Source organism: Canis aureus, chromosome 13 (assembly GCF_053574225.1).
Source record: "Canis aureus isolate CA01 chromosome 13, VMU_Caureus_v.1.0, whole genome shotgun sequence".
Taxonomy (NCBI): Eukaryota; Metazoa; Chordata; class Mammalia; order Carnivora; family Canidae; genus Canis; species Canis aureus.
In genome coordinates this window covers 29698401-29725735 of record NC_135623.1, presented here as the reverse complement: position 1 = coordinate 29725735, position 27335 = coordinate 29698401, and the positions used below count along the sequence as shown (strand labels likewise).

At 40.9% G+C, this 27335-nt stretch overlaps 1 protein-coding gene across 2 annotated transcripts in view; it reads left to right on the top strand.

The window, feature by feature from the left end:
- The window catches only part of LIN7A (lin-7 cell polarity scaffold A), a 127741-nt gene extending 100830 nt beyond the window's left edge, over positions 1-26911 (top strand). For both annotated transcript variants that reach the window (XM_077845636.1, XM_077845635.1), the window contains exons 7-9: positions 14804-15022; positions 21617-22785; positions 22835-26911. In XM_077845636.1, the coding sequence (XP_077701762.1) occupies positions 14804-15022 (219 nt within the window). In that variant the 3' untranslated portion in view covers positions 21617-22785; positions 22835-26911. The remainder of the gene's footprint in view (positions 1-14803; positions 15023-21616; positions 22786-22834) is intronic.
- The last annotated feature ends 424 nt before the right edge of the window (positions 26912-27335 follow it).

Below are 27335 nucleotides of genomic sequence, written 5' to 3'. Positions count from 1 at the left end.
TAAAAAAAATATATCTTCTACTATTTTTTAACCATCTGTCATGTGCCAGGCACTATTTGAGGCAATCAGGGGGTCTCTGGTGAAAGAGAGAGAGAGAGAGAGAAATTCTTTCATGGAATTTAAATTCCAGTAGCGCAGATAAACAATACATGAAATAAATAAATAAACATCCATAATGTTAGATGATGGCAAGTATTAGGGGGGGGAAAAAAGAAATCAGTACAGCATCAGAAGGCTAGGGAGTGCCAGGGTACAGGAAGGAGTGGTGTGGTGCTAGGTGGTCAGAAGAGCCTCGGTGAGGTGATGTTTGAGGAGAGGATGGAAGGAGATTTGGGGGTCATCCCCATGAGTATGTAGGCAAGAACAGTCCATCCAGAGGAAAGAGTCAATGCAAGGTCCCTAAGACAGAAGAGCAGCTGACATTTTAGAGAAGCAATGAGGGAGCTACAGGTGAGGTCAGTGGTAGTAGCAACAAAGGACTAGTTCCCTCCTATACTTTTTTAAAAAGTTTTTGCTATTTAAAGAATGTAACTTTAAAAAAATATATCTTCTACTCAATATATATGCCACTACATTAAAATGGCAATTTAAAAATCCCCAGATATTAGGCTTAGAAATAGAACAGACAAAGGCACCAGCATAAGTCACCACATCAGGAACAAAAGTGCCCGGAAAGGCTTCCTTGGAGAGCTTGCAGCCCAGGCTTTTGCTAAGCACTCCGGATGACCTGGGCAGCTGAACTCTCACAGACTAACTCAGTGGAGGTTTGAGGAGTGATTTGCTAACTTTTCTGACCCCCTACTTTCCTCATTGCAGAAGCTGATAACAGCAGCTACGTGGTTTTAAATGTTTTGGTGTTAAAATAGCATAACACGGTCCCTGACACAAAGTAAGACCCGAATCAATGTCAGTTGTGACCCTTGTTACCATTTTAGAATTATAGCAGCAGCTGTTAATTCAAGAAACCATTGCTTTCTCAGAGAAGTGACCACATAGCTTAGTTACAACTTTGTTGATGAACACTAACCAATTTGTGAAATTCAGGTATTCGTTCGTTCATTCATTCATTCATTCATTCATTCATTCATTCAGCCAAATATTGGGTCTGATGTCTTAGTCATTGGTGACACAAAAAGTAAATGCCTCTTATTTCTTATTTATAGGCTTAGGGAAGAGATAGGCATAAGTGTGGGGTTCTGTAGGAGATCACGAACAGGCATGGGACAGGGGGCATGGGGTGTCTGTAGACGAGAGTCATAGGCAGGTAGACACCGTGGGTGAATGGAGGCAGCGAGGAATATGAAAGAGCCACCTCACAGGGCACAATAACAGAGTCCAGACATGAGACAGAATTGCCATCCTTCTCTTTGGAGCCTGAAAATACCAGCAGGGGCCAGGCCGTAATGAGGTACACGGGCCTGAAGACTGCAGGCCGTGTCCAAGCAATCCAGGAACTCGGAAGGATTTTAAGCAAGAGAATGACAAGATCAGATGTGCATTTTAGAATCACTGCTGTGATTGCAGCATGAAAAGTGGTTTAGAAAGGGCCACAATGAGAGGCAGGGCAACCAGGCGTGGACATGATGTGTAGTAAGAGGAGAAACAGATCTTATTATGACTCTGTTCTGTAGGGAATAGCTCTGTTGCTTTGTTTCCACACCACGTTGTCATTTGGGGGACAGGGGGCAGAGAGTCAATTATAATCATTTGAAAGTAGGCATATAAAGCCGACTCATTGCATTTTCAAAAAAATTTCCTGGGTGGACTGATTTGTCCCTGTCTCTCCGGATCTCACATCCATCAAGCTTTAAAATCACTGCCATTTTTCATCTCAGGAGCCATTAGGTGAAAAGGAAAAATTTAAACCTGCAGTATTTTATAATTCTTCCCCACCATTTCTCAATCAAACATCATTCCCTGAAAACCTGAACGGATAGCATTCTCACTTCAGCGTGAATAATCTACCAGGCCATATAACTGAAGTGCCAGCACAGACCAGTAAACAACCGAGAGGATGTGGGAGAAAGGAAAACTCAGGCAGATTTCAGCAAATTAATGGTGCCAGCAGAAAAGCCATTCAGTCATGGCTGGTCAAATGGAATGTCGGTGGCTCACACAGACCCCACTTCTACTTCTGTAATTTCTGCAGTAATGCAGCTAAAATCCCTTCATTTCACCTAAATTATCCAGGCAATTACAGTTATAATGTATTTTTGCTCAAATACTTCAAAGCTTTGCCTCAAAGCACTTTTTAAGCAGAATTACCTTTTGTCCCACCTCCTTCACTTTGTTCTAGAATGATTTTCCCTTTTATTTTCCTTGTGATGATACCGGGCTAATGTATTAAAACAAATCATACAAAAAATACATGAATGCATCCTTATAAAATTTCCAAATGATTCAGTGTGAAAAGACTCTAGTTAATTTTTTTAAAAGTCCCTTTATCCATTTCTCTTTTTTCACTTGATTCTAGTTCCTCCTTTCACCCGCCCCCATGAAGAAACACTTTGATAGTGGGTATTTGTGCTGACATTTTTCTTTACACTTACATACATATATTTACATTTATTTACTTATTTTTATTTTTTTAAAGACTTTATTTATTCATGAGAGACAGAGAGAGGCAGAGACACAGGCAGAGGGAGAATCAGGCTCCCCACAGAGAGGCTGATGCGGACCTCGATCCCGGGACTCCGGGATCACGACCTCAGTGGAAGACAGACGCTCAACCACTGAACCACCCAGGCGCCCTAATTACTTATTCATTTTTAGACCTAAACAAGTACGATAATACAGAGCAGTGATTACAAGCATGGAGACAGAGTCATTACCCATTAATGGTGTGCCCTTGGAAACTTACTGTGCCTCAGTTTCCTCATACATAATTGGGATGATAACATTACATACCTCTCTAGGTTCTTAGGAAGAGTAACTATTTTGATACATTTAAAGCACTTAGAACAATACCTAATAGTAAACATGCAGTGAATGTTAGATATTATTATTTTTATAAGTAAGTTTTAAAACTGCATTGATATTTTCATATGTGCTTATTATTCTGTGACTTGCTTTCTCAGTTAGAGGTATGTCTTGGGGGGGTGGTCTCTGGGAGTCACGATCAGTTGAGCATCCAGACTTTGGTTTTAGTTCAGGTCATGATCTCAGGGTCATGAGATCAAGCCCCACATCGGGCTCCACACTCAGTGGGGAGTCTGCTTGGGTTTCTCTCTCCTTCCCCTTCTGTCCCTTCCTGCCCTCCCCCCACACTCGCTCTCACTCTGTCCCTCAAATAAGTAAGGTTTTTAAAAAGAAGTTTGTCTTGGATAGCTTGTCTTGTCAGTACCTACTTAGATGTTTAATCTACTGTGCAGTAGTCTGTGATATGTGAGTACCACAGTGAATCCAAGCATTCCCCCATTGATGGACATTTAGCTCATTGCCCAATTGGCTTTTTGTTTTATTCGTTATTGTGAACGCAGCTTCAATGAAAATCTTTGTGTATGCCGGTGACTGTTTTTCTAGGGTGACTACTAATATGGGGCTAAAGTTAGGGAGATGTGGGCGTACCTTATTCGTAATGGACACTGACAAACTGACCTCCAATTTATACTTCTACATTGTATGAGAACATAAATTTCACCAAATCTTTGCCAATACATTATCCATTTTTTTAAGCAACTGGGTAATTTTTATCCCACTCTGGATTTATTCTGTATCCCCCTATATAACAGTAAAACCGAGCCTTTTTTACTTGGACACTTTATGGGAGGGAACTAGTCATACTAAATTCTGACAGAAATGAACAAGGCATAATCAACACAGAACAGAACTCCAGCATGATTTGGGATATGAATGGGGTGGGGGAGAGTCTTAGAAGGTAAAGTTGAGGAGATCTGCTGGGAGTACAGAGGGAAGGTCCTTTGAAGGTCATTGTAAGATGTTTGAACTTTATTTGGAGCAAGAAAATGACATAATAAAGAACAAATGCTATCTGGAATGGACTTTGAATGATGGGTGGTGGTTTACGACCACAGGAGAATGAAGAAAGGGCATTCTAGGCTAAGGGAAGAAAACAGAGATGGAAACAAAAATACGTGGTACAACCAAAATACATGTTGCTCATGTTTTGAAAATGAATATAAAGAAACAAAATTGGGCCCACGTGTCTGAGGGAAGTATTTTGCATGCTATACAAACTTTTTATTTTTTATTTCTAGAAAATGACATATTCATGGGGCAGAGGAACCTGCATTTATTGGGTGCATTCTGTGGGCCAGATTTACTATGTGGTACTTCACATGGGTAGTTCATTAAATCTTAAATGATACCTCAGAAGGAAATGTTATCCCATTTTGCATGGGTAGGAGCTGAAGCTCAGGGAAATGGAATAACCTGCCCTAAATCACACAGCTGGTGATCTTTGGGCCTAAGCTTTGAAGCCAGCCCTCCCCGGATAAGTTAGGTAAATGCTGGGTAAGTGCTAGGGCCTGTGCTGGGTACTAGGGAGGAACCGTTGACGTGGCACGGTCTCTGCCCTCTAGAACAGTGTTTACCTGCTTGTTGGACTCTTCACAGGCTCTAAACAAGAGCATGGAAAGACCAAGGGACTCAGACAAGAATCTGGAGAAGAGTTCTGATGATAAGAGAGAGGATATTTTAAAATCCAGGCAAGAAATCATGAGAAATAAGAGGACGGAAAGATGAGGTGGTATATGGGGAATGAATATCAGTCTGGTGGTTAATTGGATATGGGTCGAAGAGAGTATTAAGGATGTCCCCAAAGTGTCTTGTTCGGGGTGCATGGGGTGCATGGCCAGTGACAGCAAGAGCCAGAGAGGAGGGGTGAAAAGAATCTTTGGAGGTTAGAGCCAGTTAGAGCATTTGAAATAAGTTTTATTTTGTGGACCTACCTGAAAAATCTTAGTGTAAATCACTGGTGACAAATCCAAGAATATCCTGTGGGCGTGTTTTTAATTGGAAGAGACATTTATCTGCAGAACCAGGGAGATGTTGGACAGTAAACCTGAAATACCCTTTAAATATTCACTTCTCCTGCAGGAAGGCATCTGTAATGTTGAGTTTCTGCAATTAACTTAAATGTTACAGCTATTATTAATGTTCATTATTCACGGTACCCAGCAACATAAATGTCCCTGCTGCTTTTTACACGTCACAAGAAGCACATTTGAGAGCTCTGGACTCGGACAACTCCTGACCAGATTGGTTGTGTTTCTCCCCTTTTGTTTTATATGAATTGCCTGGGCATCTCGGATTCTAAAACAGGTTAAATAATAAAGTGTATCCTTTGAAAGGTTTGATTGAACAATTTCTGGAACCTCTCTGACACCTCTTAGAAAACAATGGAGTAAGATACTGAAGGGGAAAAAAAAAAAAAAGAAACCCAACACTATTCTGGTTGACAGATCCCAGTTGTTATTGCAGGGGGAGAAGATAGGATGATGTGTACCGTGCTTAGTTAAGTAAGATTCCCCCAAAGCGGGGCGCCTGGGTGGCTCAGTCGGTTAAGCGTCTGCCTTTGGCTTGGGTCATGATCCCAGGGTTCTGGAATCAAGTCCCACATTGGGCTTCCTGCTCAGTGGGGAGTCTGTCTCTTTCTGCACCCCCTCCTTTGCTCCTACCCCCCTCATGTAGCCCCTCTCCTCGCTCATGCTCTCTCTCCCTCAAATACATAAATAAAATTCTTAAAAAAATAAAATTCCCTAGACTTCCTATAGACTAAGCCTTTTTTCTAAATTGCAAAATCTTTCCTAGAACCTTCCAGTGTTAGCTTTGTCCCCATCACCAAAACAGCCCACCCGTCCTGAAATACAGTGGGGACTGTTTGGACGGTGGGCTTTGGTCTTTGTCCTCAGAGGTCTCAGCCAGTGTGCAGGTTTGCATTGTGACCCTAGGTACTCCTCCTAAACCAGCCTGACGTTTTAAGCCAGGCTCCACCCATCTTGGGGTTCTGCAGAGCAGGAGATGACGCAGGAGATGATGATGTAGGTCTGCATTTAGAGTCTTGCCAGAATTGCAGAGAGAGCAAGCCCGACCCTGGGTCCAGGAAACCTGCTCTTTCAGACTTTGAAGTTGGATCTCCCCTTCCCCTGCCTCGTGCTGCCCTTTGGGGTTCAGTGCACCTGTCCGTTGATAATTTTGCTTCCCCTCCTGTCCACTGAAAATTCAAACTCCACAAGGGCTGCTGATCTGAAAAAAAATAATCAGCATATTTACTGAAGAAAGAGGGTGTCCCAGGCACTACTGTAGAGCTATCACAGGGCTGGCCCAAGGGTCGTTGGGATGATTTGCTGACCCAGTCAAGGCGGAGATACATTTGCATGTTTGGTGGAGTGTATTGGTGCATTGGTGAGGATGGGGGGGGTATGCGGGATGGTGGTCATCACACCTCCACACCCCCTCCCATTTGCCAGACCACACCTAGAAGCAAATATTGAGAACTGGCAGTTTCTACCTGTTTCTGACCATCTGCAAGAGTCCCTGCTCCCCAGGGGTTCCAGGTCACCGAGTGTCACGGCTTGGGAAGCCATGGCTGGACAGAGCATGTATTGATTCAGTGGCGCAGACCAGGTGAATCATGACTGGGAAGGCTCCTTGTACCTGCACGTCTTGGGGAGACTTACTGCTCAAACATTAGCAGACTGATTGGAAGATCTCGTTTTTCTAGGAGCTTCTGTTTGCAAATCTCTAGTGCTCATGTTTGTACTCCCGAGGATGGTTGTGTGTGTGTGTGTGTGTGTGTGTGTGTGTGTGTGGATGTTGACCGTGCGTATGTGTGTACATGTTTATTGAATGTGTGTGTTGCATATTTGTGTCCATTTGTGTGTGTGTGTGTGTGTGTGTGTGTGTGTGTGTTTAATCTCGATCCCAACAACCATCAGGAATTTTTTTTCCTCCACTTGGTTCCAGAACATCATGGGTCGAGCAGCTACTAGAAAGCCTTACAACTGAAATGTAGTAGCTGCATTTGTTTCCAATTTTAGCTTCCAGATCTGAAAGGTGGGCTGAGTTCAGCCAGATGCTAGATTTGTGGATTTCTGGCGCAGATTTTTTTTATTTTCTAAAGCTTTTGCTCCCTCTAGGGTTTCTGCCCCTTGGGCCTGCTGGCAATGCTCTGCACTCTCTGCTTTCACGGTTCAGACATTTTTATATTTATAACTATTCTCACAGGTTGAAAATATGTGTAATTATATAGACTCATTTTTTTCTTGTCATCCTCTCCACTCTTTTGTAGTGTTTGCTTAGTTGATGATTTTCCCCTCAAGTCCGCTCACATTATGCATATGCCACTATCGAGCAAATCTCCTGCACACTGCTCCTCTCCTTAACAAACTGTGACACAGCGGAGGGACTGAGAAGAATAGTTTTTCATGAATAAATAATGATTGCTTGTAATTAACATATCAATTGTATGTATGGAAATGATGCTTCTAAATTACTTGACAGTGATTAGAAGCAGTTGACTTACCTAAGTAGTTTGAAACATTCTTCCAACAAACTCCATACATTGTTAATTTATTTAGTAAACTTTGCCCCTAGATGGTATAAAGGAAACTTCTACGTACTCCAAAATTAGATTTTTTAAAAGATTTATTTATTCATGAGACACACAGAGAGGTTATAGACACAGGCAGAGGGAGAAGCAAGGCTCCTTGTGGGGAGCCCGATGTGGGACTCCATCCCAGGACCCTGGGGGTCACGCCCTGAGCCAAAGGCAGATGCTCAACCACCGGCCCACCCAGGGGTCCCCCCAAATTAGATCTTATTCTTCTTTTGTCCTTAAGCACCTGAAGCCCTACAGTAAGATTATCACAAAGAGCTAGCTAGCATTTTCTTGGACCTTCTTTAAATGTCTCACACTTTTCCAGGTGCTTTGTGTTCCAGTTTCGTGCCCATAATGATCCTTAGAAGGAGATATTCTGTGATACCAATTTTACAGGTGAAAAAATTGAAGATCCTAAGCAACTTGTTTGAGCTCATAAAGCTGATAAGTGAAGAAGCTCAAATTCAAACCAAAGCAGTACTGGCTCCTTAGCCTAAGAGAGAGAGAAAAAAAAAAGGTTTTATATAAATATGACTCATATATACTCATATATATATGAAGGAGAAGGGTCGGGAAGGAAAGAGGGAGGCGGGAGGGAGAAAGATGGTCTATTCATTGACTATTAATTGAGCACACAATAGATGCTGGGCCCAGAGATAAATAAGACTCATCTTGCCCTTGGACAGCCTAGTGACAGCAGAATGATTGTAAACTGATAAATTACAGTGCACTGAAATAGATATTAGCATTCAGGCAGGAACAGAGTACTATGGGAGAATATTAGCATATTTTTTTCCAAGGGATAAATGTGATACTTTTTATACACTTGCCATTTTTCTTCAGCAAAAGAGAATACATTTAGAACAGGAAATTAACATATTTGAGGGAAGGAATGGATCAAAAAGTCATAAAAGTTTTTTCTGAATATGTCCTATAAGCTTGTGCAGAGATATTCCATTCTTAATTAAACACCCGATCAGTATGTATAGGGTTTTCTCAGTGACCAGAAATGATGATTCTAGAGCTACACCAAAGCAAAATTATAAGATTTTCTAGGCTACCCAGCTGTCTTTCCTAGAATAACAAAGTAGAGGAACTTTGACCATTTACTAGTTGAGTTTATTATAGTCTAGAGTACTGTCTCCAGACACTAATGTACATGCCAGTGCCTGGTTGGCTGGCTGTGTCCCAACTTTCTAAAGTCACACATTCCTAGGTCGTATCGCAGAGGATGTTGCAAGTTTGAGATCTAGCCTAGGCCCCTAATATTTTAAAAATGCCTCAGTTGATTCCAGTATACACCCAGGCTTAAAAACTACTGGTCTGAAAAGCACAAGCAGGGAATAGCCACCCATAGGATATTTACTTACTCTTTATTGTCTTGGTTAGGGCTATGGATTTGGTAAGTATAAGAGCCTAATCTGGAAACAGGTACATCTCAGTTCGTTCTAATCTGTTCCACGTACTACTTGGGGACCTAGGATGAATTTCTTAAACTCTCCATTCACATTTTTACAGTTCTGAGGATTAGATGTAGAGCAGAGAAAGTAGCTTGCAGTGCTTTGCACCTAGTAAATGCTCAACAAATGTTAGAGTATATACACACGCAGACACAGGTTTTTATACACAGACATGTGCACTCTTAAAATAATAAAACACCTTGATAGACTGAAAGAAAAACTGTCATAAGAACAAAATGATCAATCACTATGACCTTTGTGGAAAAGGAATAGTTTGTCTTTGGCTATTTTGGACCATTTCAGGGACGCCTGGTGGCTCAGTGCTTGAGCATCTGCCTTGGGCTCAGGATGTGATCCCGAGGTCCTGAGATCGAGTCCCACATCGGGCTTCCCACAGGGAGCCTGCTTCTCCCTCTGCCTATGTCTCTGCTTCTCTCTCTCTCTTTCTCTGTGTGTCTCTCATGAATAAATGAATAAAATCTTTAAAAAATATTTTGGACCATTTCAAGCTTGAGAATCATAACCCACTAATAGTGAGCCCTTCATGGAGCCCCACATTGCTCCTTTACCAGCCAACTCCTGACACTTTAGACCCATGAGATGGCAGATCTTAGTCTTCTCATTAGTTCCTCTCCTTTCACATCACCCAAAAAGCCAGTCTCTTTACAAAAGGTACGGCTATAACATAAATAAGTCACGGAGGTGTGATACATAGCATGCAGACCGTAGTTAATAATTCTGTATTGTATATTTGAAAGTCGCGAACAAAGTAGATCTTAAAAGTTCTCATCTCAAGAAAGACATTTTTGTGACTATCAACGGTGATGGATGTTACCTACCTAGACAAGAAATAAAGTACAAGGAGATAACTAAGATTATTTCTAAGGGTCTCTACGGCTATAACACTCTGAGTTTCTGATCTACCTAGATATTATAACCCCTGGTAACATGATTTGGCCCTGCATCTGAAGGAATGACTGATGTCATTTTAGGAGCCCATGCATAAGCTGGGCTCTAGATATGCTCAGAATATCTGCGAGATATAGCCAATTCTTGGTTATCTGAAAAAATGTTCAACTTATCAGCAAACTCTGTCAGGATTATGTTCATGTGATCCCCACAGAGTAAGACCTGCATAAAGACCTGGGCATGGACCATTTGACAGCTAATTATGCACAGATAACAAGCTTCCTTCCTAGGACAAGCATCTCTTCTATCCCAGGGCTAGCCAGGGTCAAAACTTAACAACTAGTTTCTCTATTGCAGTGGGGAAAAAAAACACAAGTCATGAGCAAATTAGTGTCTGCAGTGTGATCCAAAGTTCCTTTATATTAGAAAGAATTCTTAATCAGCTAGGAAATTGAGCATACCATGAAATAGCAACCATTTTGCTACCTCACAACCTGTGGAAATGGAAAAGCTCTTGGAAGATCAGAATGCAGCCATGTTGTGAAGTTGGTTCATTTACCAGCCACTGATTTATTAAACTTTCATCACGTTAACTAACTTGAAAGCTTCCTAGAACTTAACTACTGCGTGAGATTGCTGATGAAGCAAGTACACATCTGGTTTTTCCTGAGCGATTTTTCCCCCGGCTTCCTGAATGAAAACATCTTCTCTTATGTATTAACGTTACAGGCAATGCAATTCTTACGGTTTTATGTCAATTTAGTATCTTACTAGCTTGTATTTATGCATTTGGAAATGGCAAAAAATGATTTGAATTCTCCCCATATCGATTTCTATGTGTATTTTTAAGAGATTTAGCAGGAGAAATAAATATTTTCAGGATGGAGATGTCCATTCTCCTTAGTACATTTTAATTCAATTCAGTGGATGATCATGGCCAAAGTAGGCATAACTGTGGGGTACATAATATTTCTCTTAGGGCCTTTTCTCTTTCAGGACCATACTTCTCTTTGGTCTACATGTTTCCTAGGTGTACCTACTATACTCCTATGCCTTCTTTACCACCCCTTGCCTTCTTAATAAAAATCTATCTTTTACCAGATGTCTTTATTAGATGGATCCTTGCGTATGAGGTCCTAAAATTGCAATACGTACACATACTCTTAAAGCAAGAGAATGAAATCTAACCATAAAAATTTCCAACTTTAAATGCAAAAGGGGATGTTGCTTTAAAATTGGGAGCCTTGCCGGGTTTCTTCAAATTACAGAAGGGCCGCATTCTCCTGCTACGTGAAAAGCTGATGCTACAGGTTTTTAGTGACGGCTCAGGCTGGGCTGGCTGTGACTGAGGACCATTTCTGAATCAGGGCGGCTTTTATATACACAGCTTTCATAGCAAGAGTTTAATTGTTAAAAAAAGTTTAATTGTTGACAAATACACTATTACATTTCTAAAACATGTTTTACATAGTTAGCGTGAAATAAGGCATACTTTCATTAAGAGTGAGAAATAGGACAAGCCACAATTAGGGGTAGGTGATAAAACTTTTGGGCACAAGGAATACCTATTAACAAGTGTTTGCACATCAACACATGTGCCCTAACTGAGCAGATAGCTTGGCTTCTTTTTATGTGTAGAATAAAACCTCTATGGGAAGATGAGCTGCTTTTTCGTTCTTATCTTTAAAAAAAGTCAGAAAACAGCCTTATTCTTTCAAAAAGTTGTGCTGAGGAACTAAAAGCACTCAGGAAATAAATTGTAGGTTACCGAGGCAAGCATACACACTCAAAAGTATTCATAAGGTAGGCACAGCCAGTGGAAGAAGCCATCCAGATCAGTCACTGAGACATTTTTCTGAAAACAATTAAAAAATAGAGTTTTTGAAATACTACATTCTACAAACATATTTCTTCAACTCTTTCTGAGTTATCTCTTAATTTCTGTTGTACCGTTCAGTCCTATAATTTGTATTATTTTAACAAAGCAGTTTTGGAAGCAGAAGTGTGGCACTCTGCCCAGATCCCATCAGAAGCTTCTGTGCCCTGGTGCAAACAGCAAAGCGAAAGGTAGAGTCAACCAGCAGACCTGTTAACTCTGATGAGCCTGCAGGAGCCTGAGCAAAAATTCTGGATTCAAAGACCATGGGGCCTGCCTTTTAATAAATTGCTAACTATATGGGGGAGAACAGAGCTCGGTGTGGGAGAGGGTGACTTTGATGGCTCAGTGGGGCTGGGTATGGCTCACCAGTCATATTTCTCTCAGCTGTTTGTCCCTCTGGTGAGAGTTTGATGGCCTCACAAATTAGTACCACAACTCTCTTGTGGCAACTCTGGATTGCAGGCACAGTGCTTACGCTGGGATAATGGGCCTCTAAAGGTCTGGCCTAGAATCTCCAACCCTATTAAATGAAAGCAGATAGAACAAAAGCCAAAAAGGAATTTAGGAGCCTAGAAAACAGACAAACCAGTGTTACTGAAACCTATAAACGCATACATTTTAATATCAAAAAGGACGTTAGAGAAGGACATGAACAACCAGATCGCCCAGATTTCCTCTTGGAAGCAGAGTTTCCCACATTAACAATTCATCTCGGGGCAAATTGGAAAGAAATTTTGAGCACACTGAAAACAGGGATGATATTGTACCAAGTTGCCAAAGCTTCCCCCTATCCTTTATGCTCTTCCAAAGAACTTAGTAGAATATAATTCATAGGATAAAGGCTAAATAAGCATTTGTTGAGTGTCCAGGTCAATGACTGAATGAATGATGATGAAAAGAATGAGTTGATCAATAAACGAGCCAGTTTTCCCAGGCTTTAGCCACAGGCAAAAATTCACTCTGCTCTGTATATAACCCCTTGCTCTCCATGTGCCCCAGACTTGGTGAGGGAGTGAGTGCTTCTGAAAGTTGCCTCTGGGTCTCATCACGGTAGTTTCTTAAACCCTTGGTATCTGCTTGGTACCCCAACATGTGACGCAGCATTCTTACACACCACGGTGACTGCCTCGTTGCTAAACTCAAAGCATTTTCTTTTTCTTGGTCCACATCCACCTTACTGAAGCAAGTGCTAAAATTCTCTTGTCTCCAAATCCATATGATGGAGCAATTACGAATCTCTAGCTATAATGGAATTGCACTCAAAATGCAACTTACTTTGTTTTTTTGGAACTCGGTGTAATACCCATTTTGAGACCCCTTTCTGCTTGAGTTGTAAAATGTGATCTCAGCCAACGTGGGGTGGCCCTCCCCGCCACTCCAATCCACTCTTAGGTGTCCTGGCAGTCTCTCAGCCTGTGTCCTCACGCAGATGTTTTCTTCTGGGAGCTTTATCCAGGAAGCAGATGAAAAAGGCCTTTGCACTTTGATCCTAAAAAATAGGAGTTAGGTCATCTGCCCTGAGGGGCAGCTGCAAGGAAAATCATCTCCTTTTTTTTTTTTTTTTTTTTTTTAAGGGCCCTGTGATGTCTGATTACAGATTGCTTCTGTTTTGCTTCTCCCTAATCCCAACCTGGAGAATCTTTAGAAGGTTTGGGGAAAGAAACCTCTTTGTATTTACTTGTAGTAAAAACATAGTTTCCCAACTCTTATCTATATCATCATGTTTAAAAGATTTGGTACTCAAAAGCCAGGAAGTGATGTATTTTTTGCTTTCTGCTTTATCATTCCTACCTTCTAGGTATGTGTGCACATCTGATGATATCCTTAGTAAATTTCTCTGAAAATAAACTATTCTTTGTAAAGGGTTTATCCAATGCATAACAATAATGCTCTCTGGAAAAACTGTGTCAGTTTGTGTTAAGTTACTAGCAGTGTATGAGAGTCCCCATTTCCCTACATCCTTGAAAATACATCATATTTTTAAAAACACATATTTACCATTTTTGAATTATAAATGAAATATTTTGTGTTCATCTGTACTTCTTTCATTGCAAGGGAGCTTAGCTGTCCATTCATAGGGTTTTTTAAATTACTTTTTGTCCCTGAGTTCATGTGACCATTTTGCTTAGGACTTTATAGACTCTTAAATGTTCTTCATGGTAAGAATATGAACAAATATTGAGATGTCTCAATATGTCATATATCAAGAATATTTTTCCCATTTGTTATTTGGCCTTTCTATGGTATATGAGATACAGAAACTTACAATTTATGAATCTGATTTTGTAATTTTTTCCCTTGGCATGTATACTTAAGAATTCTTTCTCCATTGCAAGATGAAGAAGCCCTGCTTCATTTTAGTTGTTTAATGGTTTTATTTTTACATTTAAATTTTTAATCAGTTATATTTAGCACAGACTAGGAGATTGGGCTCTACATTATCTTCTCTCATTTAATTATTATTTGTTTCAGCGTCATTTAACAGTTCTTTCCCCCTTTGGTCTAAATCCCACATTTATCATATAACAAAGCTTTACACATGATGGATCCGCTTCTGGACGCTGTGTTCTATCTCTTGCTACGATGAGACACTGCTGTAATCATGGTAGATATTTAATGACATTAATATCTGATAGGAAAAGTCCCCCTTTATTACCATTTTTTTCAGAATTTTCTTGGCCAGTGCATTTAGTCTTCCCGATGAATTTTGGAAATCCCACTCTAAACAGTAGCGTGTAAATCTTAGGCTTTGGTTGCTTCTCACCCTTCAAACCTGAACCCCCACTCAATCCATTCTGTACCCTAGTGCATCCTAACCAGCCGCTACTTCACCTACGAACAATAAGTAATAACGAGGATGGCAGTGCATCCCATCTGCAATCCCCTTCTTGAAATTTCAAACCGAGATTTTTGTAGGATACTAATCGCAGATGGGTCCCTCAGGGAGAAGAACATGACAGTTCTCCCCTTTAAGAGATGTCCCTGTCTTTTCAGAGCGTGGAAGGGGAGCACCATGAGAAAGCTGTGGAACTGCTCAAGGCTGCTAAAGACAGTGTCAAGCTGGTGGTCCGATACACCCCCAAAGTCCTGGAAGAGATGGAGGCTCGCTTTGAAAAGCTCCGGACTGCCCGGCGTCGACAGCAGCAGCAGTTGTTAATTCAGCAGCAGCAACAGCAGCAGCAGCAACAAACACAGCAGAACCACATGTCATAGGTGAGGAGCGTCTTCTTCTGCACAACGGAAGTCCCTGACACAGACAAGTTTGTTTCGGTTTTTAATAGGGTTTCTTAGACAGCTGGAATATCATCATTAGATTTAAGATTTAACAACCCCACCTCCCCAGAAATCAAGCAAGCAAAAAAAAAAAAAAAAAAGGAACTCAGAAAATATAAACAAGACAAGACCATTGCTTACTTTATATGCCATTCAGCTGTATTTCCTGCAAATGTAAGATATTTTGGAAAATAATATCTTTGAGAGGGCCAGGTACAGACTATAGGATGCCTTTATATGCCTTTATATAAATTAGGAAAATGCAGCGTCTGTGCGACACAGATTCCCCGGGCACAGAACTAGATAACAAGCCCTCATTCACCCTCTTGGCCAGTTGCCTTTGCACTGTGTACAAACTAAACGACCGTATAATGCTGATCCTGGGAGGATCCCTCTAGAATACCAATACAAATTATTGGAAAATCACTCCACTGTGAAGAATGAAGTGGAGACCTGCCAGTGTGCATATTCTGAAAGATTCCAGACTCTCTGTGGGTGCTCACTTAAAAAGTGACGCTCTTGCCTTTTTCTAAATTCCATCTTGTGACAAAAATGCTAAGTCAGGTCTTACTATATGTTTTTAAGAAAATCCAAGAAAAAAATGTGAAGAGTGAGAATCACCATCTTTGAAGTGCCCTCCTGTGTGCTGGGCTCTTTTCCCATCTTAGTTCTTATCCTCAGAAAAACCCTTCAAGTAAGTATCACTAAACCTCCGTTTCTTAGATGAATGATATGAAGTTGCAGTGGCTTCGTGGAGCCCTCACAAGCACACCTTCAAGGAGCATAGAATTATCGTCCTTTTTGCTCTCACGGGCATTTCACCTGCCAACATCAGATATTCTGGAGCTCTATAAATTGTCCTTGCTCCCCTTTGGGAGAGACAGTTAATAGCATTACACACCTCTACGCGATGATGTCTGCAAATGTGATTTTGAAGTGAGGTTCGAATGTTCTTGGGAAGGTGACAATGGGTAATAGTGGTTTTAAGTCATTCAACATCAGATTACTGTTTGCACAACCTGAAAGAAACACTGGATATGACATGAGACTTTCAATGGTTTGTGACACTCACAAAAAAGGAGAAGCTACTTGGGGAAGTATAAGGACTCCAGGGTTTGTCCTGTGCTGAGAATTCAACAGTCTTATCTTTTATAGCTTGTAAGTTATACAGTATATACCATAGCTTGGTGATTTCATCCAAAATCACCTTCCATTCATTCTAAAAACTACCTTTATTCAACAATGAGTATCTATTTGGTACTGCCGTGGGCTGTAGAAACAGCTTGAACAAAGCAAAGTCTTTGCCCTCATGGTGCTTACATTCTGGTTGGAGGAGAGAACTACTAATAGGTAAATAAAATTAGCTTATTGGGACCCATACTTCGCAGAGTTAAAATGGAGTGCTTTGATACACCCTGGCTAGGTGACAGCCTTCGATTAGATGATCAAGGGAGACGTCTCAAAGGAGATGACATTTAAGCTGAGATTGAATGCATAGGAGAAGCCAGAGATGAGCATAAGCAGAAGGAGAGCTAGCCGGTGCAGAGCTCTGAGAGCTATTTGATGTTTTTGGAATAGAAGGAAAGCTGGGGTAGTTAGTTAGGAAATAATGAGTAAGGACAGAGAGGTAGATGGGGGCCAGGTCACAGAAAGCTTTTTAAATCACTGAGGGACGTTAGATTTTATTGCAGTGGAAGCCACTAAGGGTTTTAAGCAAGGGAGTGACATGGTCTGATTTATGTATTAACAAAGATCACTCTGGCTGTTCTGGGGAAAATAGATTACTGCAAGATAAGAGTGAGAACAGAGACTAATTAGAAGGCTGTTGTATAGTAGTCTAGGCAAGAGATGCTGACTCAACTGGGATGACAGGGTTGAGATGTAGTGATGGGGTCGCATCACCGGACAAGTCATTTTGCCCACATCCTTCTCCTCTCTAATCTATTCCAAATATAAAGGTGCTTTACCTCAGTATTGTCGGAGTCCTTTCCTAGGTCTTTTTTCTAACACCAAGCCACAATCCTTTCGTCAGACTTGGACACTCTTTCCACTAACTCATTTGTTTCTTCCATCCTCAAGAATGACGACTTGTACCGTTTTCCTGATTGATTTGCCACACTGGCCTGGAGTAAAATTATTCTGAAGTGTTTTGAAAGAAATATGTTGCCATTCAGACTTCTGAGGTCTCACTAAAAGCTTCCACTGTTATATCCTTTCAGTCATCTTTGAAAGTGTACAACTTGGCCTGAGTATTTTCTGGGCTGCGCACTCCATGTCACTGGTCTGCTCCAGCAGCCTTCGTTAAACCTCTTCAGAATTTCCTATTGTCTCATGACCAAAGGCTGACTTTTATTTTTTTTAAGATTTTATTTATTTATTCATGAGAGACAGAGAGAGAGAGAGAGGCAGAGACAGGCAGAGGGAGAAGTAGGCTCCATGCAGGGATCCGGACGTGGGACTCGATCCCGGGACTCCAGGATCACAACCTAAGCAGAAGGCAGACCCTCAACCACTGAGCCACGTAGGCGTCCCAAAGGCTGACATTTTTAATAAAAGACATTTACGAACTGAATTTTCTTGTAATGGATACAGTAACGTTCTATTTAAGTGAACATGAAATTTATATTTCTGCCTGCCAAGACAGCACTTGCTCCACACATGATCGTGGCCCCTTGAGATGAAACTCCAGTGGCCATTTCAAGTACAAGTGAAGTACAACCAAGTCCTGTCATCCGTGGATTTTATGGTGAATTCAGTCAAAGAGACCTACATTAGCTCTTGTTCGACTGTTAATTAATTAAATTTTTAAGGATTAAATGGGATTTGTTACACTTCCTAACTCATACTATGGTTGCTTTTGGTTAGAAATTTGAAGCTCATTTGACCAATTTACTTTGAAATGATCTCAGATTTTTTTCTTTTTTTCTTTCTTTTTTTTTTTTTTTTGTTTTGTTTTGGAGTTTAACAAGTTATGCCAAGACCAGGTAAAGCAACATACTTGTCAGATACTGTCTTCACCGTTTATCACGTGAAACACAATCTCCATTCTCAAAATCAGGAATTTTTTTTTTTTTTACCTAAAATGGTGTAAGTTATTAAGTAACTACTAATGGCTACTGATGTTTACAAATGGAAAATAGGTTGAATGTAAGTGATGTGTGGAGAGTATCTCTCAGGCCCACTTTTAATTTTAAACTTGCCTGAAATAAAACTCATTTGTATTTTTCCCTAACTTCCATGTTTGATAATCAGGAATAGATTACATTTTCTAGAAGGTAAGAGAGATGATCACTACGCAATGGAATTATAGAAACCTAAGCCGAGAATAGGAATCTAGATATTTTTATGCTATCCTCACTTTCTTGACAGAGAGCATTACATTTATTCAGCTTTAAGCATCTCATTTTTTAAAGCATGATTTTACATACATCCACATTTCGCCCAGATTCTCAAAGAATAAAAGGAGAAAGGAAAAGAAATCCTCCTTGAGTTGTCAACATTCTGAGCAAGTCAAGACTAAAGATTGTCAGATTTCTCTGACCTCCTGTTGCTGGATTGACGGTGGAGAGAGAAGTCCTTGCATTTGAAACCAGGCTGGATCTTAACAGATGTCCAGGGTCGCTGGAGTTTCCCAGGGACCTCACCAATCATCAGGCCCCCGCTTCCCTTCCTTTGTCCACTGTGGACTGCCCGAACTTCCCACCGCCACTGCCACAGCCGCTGTCCTGATGATCCAATCCAGGGAGCCACTGCAGAGCTGAGAAAACCAGCCTCAAAGGACAACCCTGATAAAAATGAATCCAAGGAACCCAGAGTCACCACGCAGAAAACCGGCGTAATAGAAATAATCATGGTAAAGCTGGATAACATTTATTAAGTAGTGAGAGTGTGCCAAGAACTCTTCCGAGTGCTTCATATGTGTTCAGGTAGTTAGTCTTCATGACAGTCCTAGGGGTATAGTAGGTACTATTTTTAATCCCATTGTAAAGGAAGAAACTGAAGTGTGTAGGATTTTTTTTTAAAAAAAACCTGTACCTAGGCAGCCCTGGGGGCCCAGCGGTTTAGTGCCACCTTCAACCCGAGGTATGATCCTGGAGGCCCGGGATCGAGTCCCACGTCGGGTTCCCTGCATGGAGCCTGCTTCTCCCTCTGCCTGTGTCTCTGCCTCTCTCTCTCTGTGTCTGTCATGAATAAATAAATAAAATCTTTAAAAATTAAAAAATAAAAAAATAAAACCTGTACCAGGGGGGTGGAGGTGACTAGGTGACAGGCACTGAGGGGGGCACTTGATGAGATGAGCACTGGGTGTTATGCTGTATGTTGGCAAATTGAACTCCAATTAAAAAAAATATATGCAAAAAAATTAATTAAAAAGATTTAAAAAATAAAACCTGTGCCACAGTTCACAGCTCGTAAGTGATAAAGCCATGACTCAAACCCAGAAACATGGGCTTCAAAGCCTCTTTGTCTCCACCACTGTGCCATTCTACTTCTTTCTTCGATGGCACCTGCCCTTACATCCCCTGTCCCTCCTCACAGACATGCTCACCTGAGCTTCCTAGGGATTCATTGTCATGCTACTTAGAGTTGGAGGTATCCAACTCACCCTTACCATTTACCCCCTACCTCTAAGTCCTCCATCACTTCAGCTGTAGTCATTTCCTACTGCTGCCTTTAAAAAGTCACCACGAATTTGGTGGCTTAAAAAAATGTAAATTTCTTGTAGTTCCGACAGACTGAAGTCGGGCACAGCCTTTCTGGGCTTTAGGAGGCTCCGAGGAGAAAGAGCCATTTCCTTGCCTTTCCTGGCTTCTAGAGGCTCTCCACATTGCCTCGTGGTTCCTTTTCCATCTTCCAAACCGGCAAGGGCGCCCGAGTCCTGGCCTCTGCTTCCTCCTCATCACGCCCCCTTCCCTGGCTCCTCCCCTCTCCATCTCCCACTTCTAACCACATTCATTGTATATCCCACCTGGACAATCCAGGATCAGCTGCCTATTTTAACAGTCAGCCCTTTAGCAACCTTAAATCCATCTATGGCTTTAATCCCCCTTTAACATGAATCCACTGATTCTGGGGACTAGGATGTGGAGAGATTTAGGGTCCCTTGTTCTGACTACCACAGTGGCTCATTTAAAAGTCAGCAAAGCAACCTGAGTGATAAAATTTACACTAATACGGAAAGAAATCTTTTATTTAAACAAGTGAAAAAAATCACTGATTTGTTGAATTACAAATCAAGGGGATGAGAGAAACAATGAGAACGTTGGATGCAGATGGCTCTTCCCAAGGGGTTGCTTCAGTGACCCATATTTTGGACACCCAGGGATCTCTCAGCTGCTGGCATATCCCTCAGGCCTCCTCCCTCCCCAGCTTCTGGGTAGGTGAAAAGATCCAAGACTGTTACTAAAATTCACCTGTTCTGAGTCCCAGTCCCTTGGGCCATGGACTATACAATACATCAATTTGTTAAAAACTCAAAAACTCAGTCTCTAGCTCTCTGTCATTTGCTAAACTCCGGCACCTGTAGGAAGTTAGTTATTCAATAGGACACTCGGTAAAATGGTCTGTTACGGGGATTAAGAAAAAAAGATGTAAAACTTTTAACAAAGCATGTGGCAGTTAGTGAGCACTCAGCAGCAGTCGCGTAGCTACTAGGATTGTAGTGGTGCAAGTGTCAGCACTAGGTCAGGCTTGTTGGGTGAGTCCTGGAGCAGCACAGTGGCCTGGCGCTTGGCTTTCCAGCCACTCTGTGGGCCCCAGGGGCCTTTAGGCACATCTGTAGAAGGCATGCCAGCTGGAGGGTGTTGATGCAAGTAGGCAGATTGCAAGGCCTGCCACAATTTCTAAAAATCTGTTTTGTATATGATGCTTCGCACTCATTGGCATAAAAATATCCGCAGCTTTAAAAACAAAGATCGGAAACCACTGTTCTCTCTGAGAGCCACGATTCCAGAATGGGGAGGAAGAGTGACGGGTCTTGGGGGGGTGTTCGGGGAGGTTGCTGTCCCCGAATCTGACCATATGGGCAGCTGCCCACCCTGGTCTGCTCGGTGTCAGGCTGACCTTGCAGGAGAAGAAAGGGGTCTGAGGATGTGCTTCAGAGAAGGGATGTTGGGGCTCCCCACACCCCCAGCAGAGAGAGGCCCCACTGGCCGTACCGCAGCAGAAGCAGTACCCAGCGCCCCGAGAATCCCACTGGAGAGGTTAGCCATCCTTTGCCTTCACGAAGAAAAACAGAGTCATCTGGAACTGGGAAGAAGGAAGGTTTTACATTTGAAATGTTTCCAAACTGGTGCTCTGTATTTCATTTTAGGGAATAACTGTGTCTTTTCCATCCTCATTTGATAATTACTTCCTTTGCAAACATCAAACAATTTTTGTTCATATGTGGAAGATGGTGCCTGAGTGATAGGGCCTAAAATAATCCCTGCTGTTCTCACATAGCACATGCTCTTTCGATATTTTTAGCATCTTGCAGTTGACAAAAGGAATACTAATCACTGGTTTCCCCTTCACTCTTTCCCCCTCTTGCAGGTCCTTAAAGAGAAGATAGTCACAAATCTGAAACCGTGCTTCAGAATCCCAGCACATAGTAAACGGAAGAGACGACATTGATAATTATACCTGTCAAGAGCTGTGAACACGTGGTGTGTAAATTCTTTACCAAGGCGACTCGACACCTTCTTTCTCTTGGGGCTGAACCCCCGCTGCTCGCGTGCTCCTTACACACACAGACCTTACATTCACTGCAGTGGGAATTCTCGGTGTGTGAAGGGAGAGCTTTTCCAGTCTGCAGACTGAAATAGGACCAGAAGGATCAAGTCCATGACTCTCAGATAAATCATGACTCTGGTCTATAGCTTTTCCAGAGATTAGCCAGTCCCTCATTAGGCTAGAGTTCAAACTGCATCAGTTCAAGGTTGCTACCACTTAAAAGAAACCAACCTATGCGTTGCCCCCGCACCCTGACCTCTTCCACATCCATATTGCTGAATCATCTAAATTAGAATTCCAGTTAATTGCAAATGCAACCTTTATCCCCCTCTTGAAAATGGCAAGCTATACCATATTATACTCTGTTCAGGTTCTAGAAGCAATTGGCTTTTTTATTTTCTGTTTCCATGAATTTAATTATGCATTAATGCAGTGGGACACATTTAGTTCAACTTTTGGTTTGCTAGAGGCAAGGATAGAGAACTCTAGTACTGTTTTTTTTTTTAATTTAAGTATTGCTTGTATCTATGGCTATTAATTCTAACAGAATATAACGTATATTTATTCCACGAATTATATATTATCAGAGTGTATTTGCTACACATTGAGGTCTTTTCTTACCAAAGGTTATGAATCTGGTAAGAGAACACTAGCCAAGGACCCAACTTCATGAACTGATCCTCCTATGATGTTTATATATAACCCTGCTCTCAATAATTTCTGGTTAAGTTTTATATTTTTCAATTGATAAACTCTGGAGAAATCTAAACTCTTTCTACCTACATGGATATGTTGTTACAGGAATTTATTTAATATTTTAAAGCTTAGGGCTTTACAAAGCTCAATTATGATATGTGCTCATATATATATACACACATACACACACACAAATATATATGTCACACACAAAATCTAGATCAGTTTCCCCAAAGATAAACTGGATATTGTTGGAAATTTAAGATCAAAAATATTTTTCCTTTTAAAATCAGGCAGAAAAAAAAAAATAAAATAAAATAAAATAAAATAAAATAAAATCAGGCAGATATAAACCAGGATATAATATTGTGAATGAAAAGAAGCTATTCCTTCAAAAGGGAAAGCTGCCTAATTCATTACACATATTCATGCAGGAAAACAGACAAGGGACATACCATCTTTCAGGAAGTATCAGTGGCTGGAAAATGACCTGTTAAGAGCCACCTATGCAGATCATCACTTTTGACTCACCGAAAATCTAAGTACCTCAGTCTGATTTTATTCACGGGAATGAATTAGGAAGCAATAATCATTTGAGCACTTACTTACATGGCTTAGGCACAAAAATGTCCCCCAAAAAAGAATAAATGCCTGGTTGAAACATTCTACATAGATCATTAAAACTGAGGCAAATATTTGAATGTTCCCTTTTCTCAAATGCAGAAATTGATTCCCCAACATAAATAAAGTTTACATGTCAGATAGTCTCCTAAATTAGAAATTGATGAAGCTCGGTTCAAGAGCTATTTCTTGAAAACAAAATAAAACCAGTCAGACCTGCCCAGCACATTTCATTTTGCCCTGTCAAGGGGGTATTATTGTCAATACCAAGTTCCGCTTACTCTTCATAGTATATCACCCAACAGAGAACAAAGAGCGAGGAAACTAGGAGGTATGCCGATTTCTATGACCATCCTGAAAACATATCATTTTTTTATTGGAGAAAACTGAGGGGGGGGGGAGGGAAAAGGGGAGGCCAAGGGGGAGGACCGAATGTTATGTAAAATAGGTTTACAAAAGAGATAAGCATGACTAAAGGGAGTGAATGGAGACTATGTGAGTATTACTCAGTTTGAAAGAGGTAGTTCTCATTTTTATAAGAAAAATTTAATAAAACATATATTTTAGTTATCATTTAACAAAGAAATATTAAAGCTATTCAGGCGATGCCACAGATTCTCATAAAGGGAAATCATTGCACCCTTGTGATGAGAAAACGCTCATTTCCACACATTTCAATGCCTTGTATAAATTTGGAGCTTAGGGTATGTTTTCATTTAGCCATAAGTGTACAGTTGATATGAAATTATCGATTTTTTTCACAACAATATAAATATTGTCATGGTGTTAACGGAAGCAGCTAGCAAATGAGCAGATACCTTACATTTGTGTTTTCTAGATGTCTTTGTTATGCTTCATTTGCATAATGTTAAATGCTAATAAATGGATGCCAAGCTCTCTGTCAAAGTAAAGGGGCAATCCATCACACCCAAGGCATCTAAAGACAGATTCCATGTCGCACTGGTCCTACATACAAATGACCAAATGGCCAGTTTGGTTTGTTTTTTGTTTTTTGTTTTCAGTGAAATCTCATTATTGAAATATAAGCCTTCCCCTAAAGTTTTAATCAAAGGTTTCTGTCCCTAAGACTTAGAGAGGCCCTTTTGTGTTTCTCTGAGTTTCACCGAAGCCAGAAGGAAAGGGAAAAGAAATCACCACAACTGGTACTAAAGTTCTTTATTATCAATGATCACGATAGAGCCACTGAATTGTCCAAAATCATATTAAAAACATACCAGGCTGCTCTTATGTGAACGTCCATCTTGAATGTCACAAATAAATTAGATATTCAAAGTTAGGGGAAAATCTGGAATGACCATTCCTCCATGATCCTGGTGAGTGTGAGTTCTTTCCCTTGGTCACTTTGGTGGCCAGATTTTTCTAAACTCTTTCCTGCTGTGATTTTGAAGGCCAGCACGTGGAGCATAGCTTGGTAAAAGAATACCTGAACCTTTCCATTTGGGGCATTTACATTTTGTGGCCATTTGAAATAGAACATCCGCAGGGAGATAAGGAGCTTAAATTACAATTGACTTTGGAAAGAATAACAGACTTTTGTGCTTCCTCAATCATATAATCAATAGGGAATTCTCTCCTTCTGTGAACTACCACTGTCTTTTAAGACAATGCTAAAAATCTAAATGTAAAATCTAGCTTTCAGGGGCTTTTTAAGAATTCAAGGCTGTCTCGGAAGAACTTGACTAGAGATGGATTACACAATTTACAAATGCGGTTCTCAACCGAGACAAGTCAAACCGATGTGATCTCAGTTCATTTTACTCAGCTGTGCCTATAGGACTCCAAGACGTTGGGATGTTTTGTCTACGTTTTCTGAAACATCTATAGATATTTGTGAATGTGTGAATCATGCCTGAATTTCTCACCTTTTGGCTAGTTTGTGCTTATTATACGGACAGCCTGTTACTAAGACCAGCTTTCGATAGCGTGAAGTAGAAATCCATACTCTGAAGATCAAGGGAAGCCAACATTAGGCAATGTCTCCCAAAACGTGGGGCAGTCCTACCCACTGCACCCCTTTCTGGATTTTGAACTCCACGAGAAAAAAGTCCGTGACTGCTTTGTGGACTGCCAGGTCTCCAACACCTGGTATGGTGTTGACCACACTATAAGAGCTCAGTTGGTATTTGTTGAGTGAATGAACAATTGGATAGGTGGATAGATAAATAAATGAATTTTGCCTTCAGATGACCTGAAAAATTTCACCAATTTATGGTAATTGGCTCTGTAATTTCTGAATTTCATAGAACCAGAATTGACTCTTTTTTCGTAAATAAATTCTCAGGTATATGAATTTGGAATCAATTACTTTACAGGCTTCAAGGATTTGAGGACATGTAGATAAGGGACAGTGTTTGGAGATTAGGAGTTTTTAACAATGAAGAAAGCTCAGCCTTTCTAGTTTTTTGTGAAAGCTCCCTGAGTTATTTTGCAAGGGCTAATGAAACATAGAGCTTCATTTATGAGTATTATAAAATATTATGTGTTAATTTTTATAAAAGAAGAAAAGTCATGTCATCAAGCATATTATGAATATCTCTTTCAATATTTACTAGTATCTTCTCTCTGAGGAGTTCACGGTAATTGGGGACACAGCTCTAAATCTTCTGCTTTCGAAAGATCACTTCTTTCCTATTTGATTTCGAGAATGTACCTGAGCTAAAGATATTAATCACATAGCTACCGGCCCTTTTCCATGCGTTTATTCATTTAGCAAATATATATTGTGCATCTACTATACGCTAGGTTCTAGAAAGACAGAGGCCAATAAGACAGACATAGTGCCCTCCTGAGGCTTACTGTGAGGAGCTCCTCAACACTTGCTTTGGCAATAGGTAGAGTTTACTGTCCATCGGGTCCCTCTTCACAGCTGACAGAAGAACTGAAATCCCTAACTCCATGGAAATCATGAAAGACCCCCTGCACCTATTTATATGAGCTTGCTTTTCTAAATGCACCACTCAAAAATACTGCTCAGTTATCCATACACCGTAGTTAGACCCCAGCAAGATAGGGGAGTAATAATTTATTCATAACTAACACTTATTTAGCTCTTACTAGGTTCTACTGTGCTTGGTACTTTCCATAGACTATTCATGAAATCCCTTCAACAACTCTAGTAGGTTTCATTTTATAGACAAGACAACTGAAGCACAGATATGTGACTTGTCTGGGTCACACAGCAGATGACATGGGGATTTGAACCCAAGCAGTGTAACACAAGAGTTCATATGTCTAACCATTATCTGTGGTCTGGGGGACACCATTACATTCAAATGAGTCATTAAAATACATGAGTCACTGTATATAAAAGTCCTTTGTAGTATACGAAAAGCTAGCGGTGAAGTATTAAGGTCAACAGACCACCTCAGTGGCAGAAGCGGACTGAAAACTCAATTTTATGTCACAGCTTACTCTTGGAAAGAACACTTCAAGCCAGGGACATGGATAAAGTACAGATTCAGAAAATTTTTGACATCTGATAAATATGTCAATGACTTTTCAGAATTATTTGTTAGCCACTGTGTCTATTTGGTGCTACAAGAAACAAACTCCCTTGCTGTAAGGGCTTATAATAAATAACACAGTGTGGAGCTGAACCAAGGATACTTCACGTTTCTGGGGAAAGATCAGGCAATAGTACTATTTTCTCACCATTGCATGTGATCGCGTCTTTCCAATTGTTTTCTTTACGTTTCTGAAAGAGCTGCAAAATTGTGCAGTGGTTCAACCTGACCAAAGTGGTATTATGCTGCTGGGAAGTAAAAGTATTAGACACAAGACTGGAAGTATTGTCTTCATTATCAAATGACTCTTAAATTCATTTAAAACATGGATATAGGCGCGCCTGGGTGGCACAGTGGGGTTAGTGTCCGACTCTTGGTTTCTGCTCAGATCATGACCTCAGGGTCATGAGATGGAGCCCAGCGTCCAGTGTGGCATCTGCTTGAGATCCTCTCCCTCTGTCCTCCTGCCCTTCCCCAACCCCCACCCTCTCTCTCCTTTTCTCTCTCTCAAATAGATAAATAGGTCTTTAAAAAAATAAAACATGGAGGGACGCCTGGGTGGCTCAGTGGTTGAGCATCTGCCTTCAGCTCAGGGCGTGATCCCAGAGTCTCGGATCGAGTCCCACATCAGGCTCCCCACAGGGAGCCTGCTTCTCCCTCTGCCTATCTCAGCCTCTGTCTCTTTCTGTGTCTCTCAT